Source organism: Populus euphratica, unplaced genomic scaffold, assembly GCF_000495115.2.
Source record: "Populus euphratica unplaced genomic scaffold, PopEup_1.0 scaffold763.1, whole genome shotgun sequence".
Taxonomy (NCBI): Eukaryota; Viridiplantae; Streptophyta; class Magnoliopsida; order Malpighiales; family Salicaceae; genus Populus; species Populus euphratica.
Window position 1 is genome coordinate 2959 of NW_011500625.1, and position 13059 is coordinate 16017.

Genomic DNA, 13059 nt, shown 5'->3' on the forward strand with positions numbered 1-13059 from the left:
CCAAGGAAGTTAACCTTAAACATTAGAACAAAAATTTTGTTTTCTTCCAAGAAAAGCCCCATAATTATGTGTTGATACATTGAGCACAAAAGAAAGGTTTATTAATATCTTGTTAAGTGGTATTGAGCAGATATATAAATTTAATGAGAGTTTGTTTATCTGGATAGATTAATGGAAGTTAAATGATGAATACCTTGCTTTGTGAAATTTGCAAATTTGTTTTCTATTTTAACGCTTTGATTACTAGGGACTAGTAATAAGCTGGTTGGGGGGTGTGATTAGTACTTAAAAGTGCATTTTTATCATGGTTTTATATCATCATTTTGCACTTGAAGTATCAATAACTCCTTAACTAAAATATGTTTTATAATAATGTATCTAATAATATAAGATACCTATAATTTATGGTAAATGTCTATTTTTAATGCAGGCCTATCACATAAATGAAAGGATTGATTGATGACTTGAAGAACTTAAATTGCAAGGATAAAGAGATGGCCAAACTTAGAAAAGAGATGTCGGTGCAATCCAAACCGGAACACTGTTCGGTAATTGGGTCATATCTGGAGCTACAGATCTCAGATTTAGGTCCAATTTATATGGATGGAAAGGTAAGACATAGGCCTACAACTTTCATATGGAGCCCAAGATCTAAAAAGGCCATTATCAAGTCCAAATTGTAGCAACAACAAAGAAGCCCGAATCTGTCTTCCAGCCCGAGCACTATTCGGTATTTTGGCCATATCTGGAGTTCTAGAAGTCCAAATGAGCTGAAATTTTTACACAAGAAAGCTGAGACAATTGCCTACAACTTTCATGTTTACAACTGGCTCCAATTTTGACGTTATCAATGACGTTTTGGGCAGACAAGAGAAGATAAGGATTGTCACCAAGTCAAAAGTTGGTCACCCACTTATCAATTAGTCATCAAATCAATAGTTCCCATTTTTGGCCTATAAAAGGAGGCATTTGCCATGCATTTAGGCATCTTGATTTCCAGATCAAGATCATGCTCTTCCTTTCTCTCTTTGTATTTTTTATGCTTTGTTTTCATTAATATTAAGTTTATGCCTTTCATTTCCTTTCCTTTACTTAGTTAACTTTTATGTTCTTATTTTGTTTATCTATTTTGCTTTCTTTCATTATGTCTAGCTAAGTTAATTATGTCAAGGTGAAAAGGTTACACTAATGGTGTAAGAATAAGTATAATGTAAACTTAATATGGACTTTAATGTTTGATACTAACATGTTTTATATTTGCTATCTTGTTCACTCTTTAATACTTTGCTTGTTAAATGACTAATCTTGATTTATGTTGTATAACACTTGGTACAACAAATGCTTGGCACTTTCATAGCCCATAATGTATGGTATAACCGACACCTGAGCTATGAAAGGAACTTGATTTGTTGTTAACATAAGTTATAATCATGAATGCTTGACGAGATTTACAAGTATTAGCATTAATTGAATAAGATGACTAATGTAATCATGTTAACAATATATAATCTGATTGGAACCTCCTTTGTGTGTGGTTTCCAATTCAATAATAAGAGTTTATACTATACTTGTTTGATATACCATTAGTGGAACCTCTAACCTTGACATTTGTTATTATCATTGTTTATGATACTTGGCAACCGTGGTTACAATGCATATGATGTTAATAAGAAAAATGAAAGGGGTTCGGTATGAATGGAAGAATCAAATGACATTGATTAGCTATCCAGGTTTGGATTGCTAATGGTATCGATGAAGTTTCATCGGTGCCGGTATTCCTTAAATTGATTAGTCTAGCCCAATATTAGAAGACTAATGATACTAATGAGATTTATTAATTTCGGTGATTACCTTCTAACAACAAATTCAGAAAAGGAAAAATATTGATTGATTATTCCAAAAGAATGAGATAAACTAATGATACCAAAAGAGAAATATCTTAGTATCAAGTGAGAATTGATTTATAAGGAGATGATGTTTGCAAACCGTTTGAGTTGTGTTGAGATTTTCAAGATAGAATTATTCTTGGCAAATGAGATTGGATATTATCAATAGATGGAAAATATATGTTGTAAAAAAGGTTTATGCCTAATGTTATGTATCAAAAGAAATTTCGTATAGACTATTGTCTGCCATTGTTATTGCTTGTTACTATCTTTTATATTTATGTGTACATGTTAATTTCTATTTCCAGGTCCATCAGGGTCACGTCAAGGGAAATACTAGTTTAGTTATCTTTTACTTTTAACCATGTAAATTATTTGTAAATTAAAAGACTTATCTCTTAAAACTTGAGATGTAATATTAATCCGTAAATTTGAATGTATGTCTTTAATCTAATGATTGAAACTCTTAGTACCTATTTGACCATGCATGTTTATAGTTGAAATTGAATATTTCATTTGAACTACATTATATGATATTATTGAATAAGATGTTGTGTTGATGATAATAAGTTGGGTTGAGACCTAAAATGATTGGGTTGTGATTTTGAATTATGAGATGTGAGATATTAGAAGTGTAAATAGAGTATATGTTGATAACTTGGGACCTATCAATATAGGAAAGACTTTGCTGAAATTTTAGTGGAACTTGTCTAAAAACATTTACCTGAAAATTTCCAATATATTGCAAAAAAGAATGTAGAAAAATTGGGGTTGTTACAAATTTATACTATAACAATATCATAAATTACTATTAAGGTATGGACATAGTTTTGAGTTACAACTTTAGTCATTCTTATCATGAGATTCTCTAGAATTGTAGCTACATTTGGCTACTCTTGTTCCATCAAATTATTTAGAATATATTTAAAAAATAAAAATGGTTAAATGACACTTTTTATTTTGAGGAATTGCATTTTTTGCAAATAAAAACCAGTAATTCTAATAAATATAATTGGATCTTTAAGATTTTGGTTCAGAGATAAAATTGATCCCTCCGTCCAAATTTGTTAACTTGAAACATTAAATTTTAATTAAAGTGATTTATAAAACAAGCACTTGTATTTCATTGATTAATTTTGAGGAAATAACTACCAATTGACTAGAGAGTGTCTGTATGCAATAAATCACAAGCACATGTCCTATTGTCCTATAAGTCATTTTAATTCAAATTTAGCATTTCAAGTTAACGTATTTGGATGAAGGGATCAATCATATTGATGATTTTATCAATGCAACTTCTTCAATTTATATTGATGATTTTATCAATGCAGCTTCTTCAATTTCTAATGCACTATCATATCCCACATTCTTTTTTGTTTCTTCGTTAATGTCATAGTACAATAATTTTTAAAATTATCTTCATCAATAATTTGGTACCCATTAGTACTCCGATTATTTTCACTTGTAAGTTTGATTTAAAAAAAAAACAAAATGCAACTGTTATAACAAAGTATTTTAAAAAGATTTAATTTAATTTTTTTTAGAAAAAATAGCATAATTTGAAGAGAATTGTAATTTTAAATCGTGTTTATATCAATAAAAAAAATATTTTAGTCTACTATAACATATATCTGTCAACATTTTAGCACAAAAATACAAAATCATGCTTAAACCTGTAAACCAGTGAAAGTTCTTGCCTCGCAAATTAACTATTTAATAAACTTCAACCACCAAATTAACTTTTAATGGACATAACAAAGATATAAACTAGAGAAAATTTTGCATGATTTAGGGTATCAAAGAAACTGCTTTTGTTTTATGTAAAGATTATTCTTCTAGTACCATCCGCTTCTCTTTGAGAGCCTAACAACGTCATCCTCTTTTTCTATCGTTAAAGGGCTTTGTCTTGTGGGCTTTTATACAAAAAAAAAAAAAAATCGAAGATGATAAGGCCTTTGTTGGATTAAAAATGTTAGGTGAGACAAGGCTATAATTGTGAAGCCATTACATGGTTTTTTAAAATTAAATGTTGCTTTATGAGCTGATAAAGTTGCTAGATTATATTGCCATTTTTCCTTGTAAATTATGTTTTTCAATTTCCCTTTTGTTTTTTTCTATATGTTTTGAAAGTTGGAAATTTTTTCCTTTCTTTTTTCTATTAAATTTTCCTTCTTTTTTAATTTTTTTCTCATGTTTTATTTTTTCAATTTTAATTTCAGTCAACAACGAGTGAAGTTGATAATTATTCAACAAAAAATATTTAATATTAAGAAAAAAAAAGATATATAAAGAGATTTTTTTTTTCTAGTGAAGTTCCCAACCTTCTTCTTATATCCCTTTTTTTTAATACATTTTATTAAGAATATATTCTAAACAAAAAATGAATTAGAATTTATGAATTACCATTGTTGCTGGAATCAATTGAAGTGTACAATGAATACATTGATGTTTAAAAAATCATTATTGTTATTAGTGTTGTTTAATACAAATACTAATAATAATAGCACTTGTTTAAGACATTGTTTATTTTATTAGTAGTTGTTTATTAAAATATATTATTTTTTTAATTTTTTAATTTTATGTTTTATGCTACTTTGAAAAGAAAAATAAACAAATTGTAACTTCTTGTAAGGAATCTTTATATCAACATCATTAACAACCAAATCCTTCATGTCCGTATCAATGTCATCCACATCATCACCTCCCTCATCCAATTGAACACATCATGTTATATTACAACTACCATTTATATAATATTTCATTAGATCTTGCATATTTAAATATGCCACATGTTATATATACGATTAGTTTTATCGTCCACACAATCACAATAAGTTGGGCCAAAAAATTTTAAAACTTTAAAAAAAATTATCTAAATAATAGAAATGTTTTTTTATAGTATCATTAAATTTAAAGTAATAATGTTGTCCTAACATGAACTTTTCAGTTTAGCAAGTTCAAAGAAAAAAAAGTTAGGTTAAGTCTAGTTAGCCCGTAAAACGTATATATCAGATTATAGACTCTATTAGGTTGAATTGATTTTTTTTAATCTTATTGTATGATAAAAAAACATGAAAATCGATTTACTATCAACCTAATATTAAAAAATTAAATTAAATAAAACTTTCATATTAAATAATAAAATAAAAAAATCAAACATAAAAAAAAGGATAAAAAATATAAATGGCTTGTGACCTCATCTAAATAGCGTTACACATTAACTAATTCAATTATCACACAAGGTTGATATAAAATTTTAACATATATATATAAAATTTTAACTAAAACAGGATTCATTGTTTTATATTTATTATTTTATATAAATAGTTAAACTATCTCAAAGTCTTTTAGTCAGGATTCATTATTTTATATTTATTATTTTATATGAATAGTTAAACTATCTCAAAGTCTTTTAGTTGTATTTATAATATATATCATTGAAAACCATTCTTATTTGCTTTTATAATGGGATGTTTGAGATTATAATTATGATTATTTTTTAAAATATTTTTTATATCAGCATATCAAAACGAACCAAAAATATAAAAAATTAATTTTAAATAAAAATATTATATTTTAGTAAACCTCTGTTTGGGTTGTACTCCCAAATGAGGGTTAATATATCTCTTGCAATGAAATCAATAATTTATTTTATTTGGTTTATTACATTCAATTTTTTTTAGTTGTATTCGACAATTTTAAATACAACCCAAAAAACTCTCTCTTATTATTATTATTATTATTAATTAACAAAAACTAAAGGGTAAAAGGGGAATCATACAAATAATGTTTTGCTTTTTCAGTTGTTAAATTAATATTTTTTAAAATTATTATATTGAAGATTTTTTAAAATTAAATTATGTTTTTATTAGTTATTAAAATTATACTTAAATTAATCAAATCAATTAATTTAAGTCGGAATAGCTTCTATATAATTGAATTAAAAATTAAATTGAACGAATTGCTAAGTACCTGCTTGGCTAGGTTAAGTAATATTATCAAGAAATTCTATATGCTCTTAACAATTTTATCTTTTTATATATTTAAAAACAATTTGGTCCGATATGTGGTAGAGCACGGGCCACCTGTGGATACTCAAGTACGTGTACAACAAACAAGGCTGCTCTCCTTCCTACCAACCAATCCACCGGTCAAAACTGAATTTAGAATGGACGATGGAAGGGGGGAATGATGTCGCCACTCCATAAGTTCATACTGCCACTCCTCAAGCAGTACAGAATGGTTGATGGAAATGCTCTTCCAGTCCTTTAGAGGAATGGTTTTTTTGGCATACATCTAATTTTTAATATAAAAATTTAATTTAATATTTTTTAATATAAAAATAATTTTTTATCTATTATTAATTTATCATATCATATCATTCGTGTCGCTCATATTTATGATAATATTATTTATAAATTTGTTTTGGATATATCACCGATTTGAATTATATAAATTTTAAAATTATTAAAAATTTATATAATTATTAATTTTAAAATTAATTAAAATACATTCAAACTATTTCAAACCACATATTAATAAAAAAAAATAACAAAATCATCATCATCAGATTTGAATTAAATCTGAAATTTGATCAGTACTGCTACTACCAGACAAAAATAAAACTATGAACAATCCACTGTTCAAAGTCATAACCAGGAAAAACTTGATGAATTAGGATAAAAACCAAAAAAGGAAAAGTCAAAAATACAATTAAAAGTCAGCCCTCCACACCCAGCCCAACTACTAGTCCTGCACTTGTACCCGTGCTGTTCTATTTTTTTCTTCAAGTTTCTTGTTTATTTTGTCGTTATCTTGTAGAGGCAAGAACATTTCAATCTTTGAACTTCTTTAGATTTCCAGAACTTCCCTTCTGTCCGATCTCTCTCTTTCCTTGACCCTCCTGCAATAAAGAGTTCTGCAAATCTACAAACCCTCCAAAATCTCAAAATCCTTCCACCCTCAAAACTTGCACAAGATCTACCAAGAAATCCAAAGAGCTCAAACCTCTCTCCCTCTTGTCTTTGGAACTCCAAATATTTGTATCAATAACCGAGAGCCGTGTATAGTTTGGCTTTTTTAAAAAAACAACTCTTTTGGTGGCTTTGGCTTTAAGATGTTGCAGCTTTTCTTTACGGTGGCTTTCTCTGCGGTGCCTTTGACTTTGTACATTCCACCTATGAGGAGCTTGAATCTCTTTGTGGAAACCATGGAAGGTCTGTTAAGGGAGTCAAGAGTTTATACCACGAGACTCTATCCTCGTGCAAGGCACGCGTGGTCTAGGTTCTTGGATATCTTGCTTTGCAATTTCAGGCTAGGGTAGAAGAGGGTGTTCATGTACATCCTTCTTCTTATCTGCTTTATTTTTATGGTCTTAGAACTGATGTAGATTGCAATAAGTTGTTGTTACTTTAATTTTAATTTTGTTGGATGTGTTTATGATTTTGTGCGGGATTACGAATTATAGAGAAAAGCTTGAGGATTGTTATAAGGATGCTATATAAATTAAGAGTAAATAAAGGATGGTTTTCTCCCTTCCTGGGTTCCTTGTCCATGTGAAGAGTAAGGTTTTGGAGATGGGGTTTGCCTTTTGTTATCAGTCAACATGAAGCAGAATTCGGGATTTTGGGTTTGTTCTCTAGGGCAATCTTTGTTAATTTTTCAAAACTTTCATCTGACTCTTGCTAAAAAGAAGAAGAAAAAGAAAGTCATTTGCAAGCACATTAATTTCCGAAGGAGGGGATAAAAATGGAGACATCTTCTTTCCCATTATAAAATCATCGAAACTGGGAATTGGGATGAACGCAATAATGTTCTGGGAGACGAAGAACCAAATATAAAATGAGGGAGTGGTTACTGGTTAGCGTGTAAGTTATATTTGCAATCCATCCAAAACAGAAGCGAAGACAAAAACAAAGAGAGAACGCAATTGATGTCCGTGGGTTTCTTTTTTGTTAGGACAAAAAACACGGCAGCTTTTACATCGGTATGTCTAAAATCGGATGGCAAGGTTTGGGGTTTAGCCATTATTGCAAACTGTGCAGTCGATCATGTTCAAGAGCTAAACTCGTAGTATATACGCAAGGAAGAGAGACACATACAGAAAGACCTTAGCACCGAAAGATTTTCACAGGAGAGGTGGTTAGGCATGATTTGAGATGACACAAAGGACTCCCAGCTGATTCTTTTAATAGACACTCTGTAATTGATAAAGATATAAGAAACAGTATGTCCTATGAAAGCTGCCTCCGAAGATGAGGGAAAAAAAAAAAAAAACCCACCAGTGTCCATCCTTTCCAAAATGTGAAGTTTTCTGCAAATCCGGTGCTCAAGCTTAACCAACACCAACAAGGAATGGTGCTTTTATGTGTCGTTGTTTCATCTTTTTTGTTCTCATGCTAGTTTGAAAGACACGCAACTCGTGGGACTGATCATTGAATTATTGTTCTGCCGTATAACATTTGTGAAATTCTTCTGTCTTCATATGTAAACAACAAAAATGCGTCAATCTGCTGCTTGGTGTTTATACCCTCTTCCTTCTTTCTTTCTTGATGGATAATGAAATGCTTAAATAAGTCATCTTGGCAAGCATAGCCATGGAAGAGCAACAACCCCAAATAATACGAACCAATGGTGCGTTTTGCATCACTCGTATGTCTTGGGAGTTCAAAAATACAAATTTTATCTGCTGTAATGAATTTGAATTTGCTTCTTATACTTTTCTCTTATTGACATCGAATGAATCAGATCAAGCAAGGAACAAGAATTAAAGAATGTGAGGTGTTGTATGGATAACAAAAAAACAAGGTGTAATGACGAGTTTCAGCTGGGCTAAAGAAAAAAAAATCTTTAAAACAATGAATTTTGGATTAGCTGGAGAGGGAGCGGGGGTTCCACATTTCAGCTGGAGTGCGTGCAGGGCTTTAGGAACCAGAAAACATCCAAAACTCTTGATTCTCTTCCATCGGCAGTAAAAATACTTCTGCCTTTGCCGTCAGTTTCCTCCTTTGTGATCTCCTTATCCTCCAATTCTTCAAGCATCCCCCTTACCTACATAGACTTAGCTAGTTACACGTCTTAGCTACAATGCAAATTAGCAAGTGCACTGTTCCTTCTTTTCTAACCGAAAAATCATAATACACTAGTGAGACAACTACTGAATCAAATTAACAAAAAAGTGCAGTTAGGACTTCAGCACTAGATTATACAAACAATATAGGACTACGATGAAGGTAGGACCAAACGTGCTTGAATCTCAATGTGGATAGTGTGGAAGAATACAACAGAGGTTTTAGTCTGGCCTAAGCGAAGAGTTGCTGTCCTTAGGGGAATGATGATACGTTCCAAATTAACTGAGAATCCATAGGTGCATACATCCATACATCCATATTTTAATTATGGTTCCATAGGTGCATACATCCATACATCGTGTTAAATGGCGAAATCAACATGTTTGTTCGAAATTTAGTGACTATTGCAGTGAACGAATCCCCAATAGAAGTGCTGGGAAGCATTCAATTTGCATATTCATTACATTTATTAATGCCTATCAGTTCAGTAGTTGTTAAACAAATTCTAGCCTAATGTTTATCCTTGACATTCCTCTCATTTTACTTGATGCAAAAAAGGAGACTAGTAAGAAGAAACAAGCAATATATCTGATTCAATGCACAAACCTGCAGTCAAACTCTATCGTTTTCCATGTTTGTCAATATCATTATTAACTTCCCCCTTAAACCCCTACAACAAAAAGTTCAATACCAAGTATGAAAACAGTTGCATCGCATACCGTAAGCCTGGACCTGGAAGCCTTTGAAGGGGTAGTAGTTTTGGTGGGTGCACGATTGGCAGAAAAGCATTGAGGTGAAGGCGGATTGGTCCTAATTTGCAACAACCGCTCCTCTCCTTTGTTCTTCACATTTGCCAAATTCAAAGGTACCGGTATGTTTTCTGCATCATCATCTCTTCTGCGCAATTCAACAATTAAAGTTTAGCACCTTGAAATATCTTCATAGAATAGTCGGATGTCAATCACAAATCTTTACAAGTTCACTCTCAAATCGCCCGTGCTGAACATGTATACACACTTGAATAACATCCAAGTATTAGTTAGTTTAGGACAAAAGAGTGCAAGTCAGGCTTTAAGCCATCTGTTTATGTTCGATGGAAATCTTTAAGCTCTGGGAAGAATCCACGAGTCAACAGCCATAATAAATGAACTTTGCACAAGTTCTTTTGGCCACTACACCTCACTTTAATCTGAGAAAACCCACTTTAATTTGTTGCAATGACACAAAATTATATGGGTAAACCTTAATCAATTCAAATCTACCCCAAATATTAAAAAAACAAGAACCATAATCCTTGAAATTTCAAAACTAAGATCCTCCTCTACACAATTCAAGCTAACTGCTTATGTACAAATTGAAAAGGACTAGCATAGAGAGAAATAACTTACTTCTTCTTCCATTGCTTCTCTTTGACACTTCCTTTCTCATTTCCTCCGGATTTCTCTCCATCCTTTTCAAGCAATGGTTTGCTCTCTTTCTCCTTCACATTCAACTCTCTTAAAACCTCTCTAGAACCCTCACTCACGAACACCCCATCTTTCTTCTCCCCCACTTGACTCTCCCTCTGATTCAAACTCTCTTTTTCCCACGCTCTCGTCGCCATCTTCTTCAATTCACTGCAAAACTCAGTAATATGACCTAATTTATCTTTCCCGGCAAACAAATTCCTTGCCGATAACGTGCTTTTTAGCCGTGGTGCCTCCCTGGCTTGTGGTACATCATCCACAGGTTTATTATTCTCACTGCTTGACTTGATCATTTCTTTCGTAGACTCATGGTGATTCGTTGGTGTTGACAAATTTGGATCCCGATTTTCGCTATCCTGATTGAATCTAACTTTGTAATTGTATGATGTAAATGAAGACTGACTTTGCTCCCTTCTCTTCGATTTTGCATCTCTAAACCCAGAGAAAAAAAGAAGAGAACTTTTAAGACAGTTGCTTGAATATTGAACTCTTTCTTGTTAAATAAGGAAAAACTTGAAATGATAGAAAATTTAAAACTTCACGCGGGTTTGCTTTGTGAGTACCTTCGATTCTTCTCGCTGAGAGGGGTTCTACTTCTAGCTTTGTCACCTGAGCTTGAAAACTGATCCAGAACAATTCAACCAAAAAAGAGTCAAGTAACTTTCAATTAATTGAACTTTTTGGTAACTGAGAAAAACAAGGGACTAGGAAAGAAGATTTGAGACTCATAATTAATATTTTTTTCAGATTAAATAAAGAAATGCAAGATTTAACCTCAATCACAGATGAGCTAAATTGGTTGCTATTTATCTAGTACAAACATAGGTAAATGAAGAAAAAAAAGGTTGGAGACTTTGAAATTAAGGGGAAAAAAACCTTAGAAGTTGGTGTGGTTTTAAAGAAATCCTCAGCTGTCTTTGGATGGTTACAATCTGCAACAGGGAGACAGTAAAACATGAGAGAGACTAAGAAAAACATGGGGAAAAAAACTTGTCAGGTATTTGAAGGAGTGCATACCAGGTCTGCAAAACCAGGCTTCATCATCTATGGAATCTTCAGGAGCAAAGAAATCAAACCATCTGGGTGCATTTACGTTCTCATACAATCTATCTTCTACAAAGACAGAGTCTATTCTCTTCCAATCTATTTTTTCTGGTTCCATTGCAGAGAAGAAAAAAAAAAGAGTGAGGCCCAGAAATGGAGCAAAATTAGTACAGCTGAGGAGAGGAAGGGTCCTAGAGAGAGAGATAAAGAACTAAAAAAACTGTGACGGATGTAAGAGATGGTGTAAGAAATGTGACCGTTAATGCAGAGTCTGAGGTCGAAAGGTGGTGGAGCAAGTGTTTGTCTATGTTGGTGACCGTTAAAGGATTTATAGTAATAAATAAATAAAGTCTACTCTAAATAATATTCATGCGATTAATGGCAGGGAACCGTTGGATTTGTGGGACCCACAACTAAAACTAGCGTTGCGATTTGGCGATTGTTACCATGGGGAACTTGAAATTTAGACATTATCCTATTATCATTTCAGTCCTAAATGTTTTTGGTTTTATCAAATTTTCCTAAAAAAAATATCACCCCTCCATCCACGTCCTAGTTAGCGCCTGTTTGAATATTAAATATTAACAATGGGGAGGGGGGTTTTACACCACCCCTACTCACGTAACATTATTAATTTCTTTGTTTTTTTTTGTTTTTTATTTTTGTTTATTAATTAAAAATTAAACTTTTTAATTTAGTTTTGATTTATTTTTATAAGGTTATTATCATCTTATAGCTCGAGTCATATGTTTGATGAATTAACTGAAGTTGACTCGAGTTATTATTAATGTTTTTTTAATTTTATTTTTTAACACCAAGTCAATTGAGAATTGTACTTAATAATTTAATTTAATTTTTTTATTAGATTATTCTAATCTCATAACTCGAGTTTTAGGTTTGACAGGTTAATCAAGGTTGACTTGGATTTTTTTTTCTTTTTTTATTTGTTTTTTCTCAATTTCATCCTTTAACATTGGTTTGTTAAAAATTATGTTTCATAATTTATTTTAATTTTTTTATGGGGTTATCATAATCTCATAACTTGGTATGTGGATTGATGGGTTGACCTGCATCAATCCAATATATTGTTGTTTCAATGTTTATTAAAAAGATATCATTTTAAATATTTATTTTGAATTAAATTATATTTTTACTGATTATTTAAGTTGTCTTTGAATCAACTAAGATAATAGAGTCACATCAAATTAATTTTTACATTGTTTAATTTTTTTCACTAAAAAAATAATAACAATACCTAGATATTTGTTTTTACTCTAAGAACATGATAACCGAATGTTTTTTAACTCTTAACTTCTATTTTCTTTGTTGTTGATTCTCCATTAAAATTTTCTTTTATAATGGATCTACACTTGTTTTGACATTTCAAATTAAAGCATTTGACAAGTCTTTATAACTTAATGAAATATTTTAAATGTTATTTATAATTTGTTTATATTAAAATAAATTATGGGTGAAAAAAAAATTAATTAATTTTTTTTTGTTTTTTTAAATTTAATTATTGATTTATGGTGACTAATTAAAAGTTGGTAATGGCGAGAACTAATCCTTATTAATTCTTCAACCTTTTAACTT

At 30.9% G+C, this 13059-nt stretch overlaps 2 protein-coding genes across 2 annotated transcripts; one reads left to right on the plus strand and one right to left on the minus strand.

Annotated features, from left to right (window-relative positions):
- Positions 1 to 6620: 6620 nt before the first annotated feature.
- On the plus strand, positions 6621 to 8142 carry LOC105115740 (DIS3-exonuclease-like protein). Its single transcript, XM_011012737.1, has one exon. It carries the CDS (start codon positions 7003 to 7005, stop codon positions 7207 to 7209), a length of 207 nt encoding a protein of 68 aa, XP_011011039.1. The 5' UTR covers positions 6621 to 7002; the 3' UTR covers positions 7210 to 8142.
- Positions 8143 to 8504: 362 nt separating this feature from the next.
- Positions 8505 to 11775, minus strand: LOC105115741 (uncharacterized). Its single transcript, XM_011012738.1, has 6 exons — positions 11440 to 11775; positions 11299 to 11354; positions 10986 to 11044; positions 10345 to 10854; positions 9676 to 9853; positions 8505 to 8936 (listed from the first exon to the last, which is right to left on the minus strand). The coding sequence occupies exons 1-6, from the start codon at positions 11582 to 11584 to the stop codon at positions 8787 to 8789; spliced, it is 1098 nt and encodes a 365-aa protein (XP_011011040.1). The 5' UTR covers positions 11585 to 11775; the 3' UTR covers positions 8505 to 8786.
- Between the last annotated feature and the right edge of the window lie 1284 nt (positions 11776 to 13059).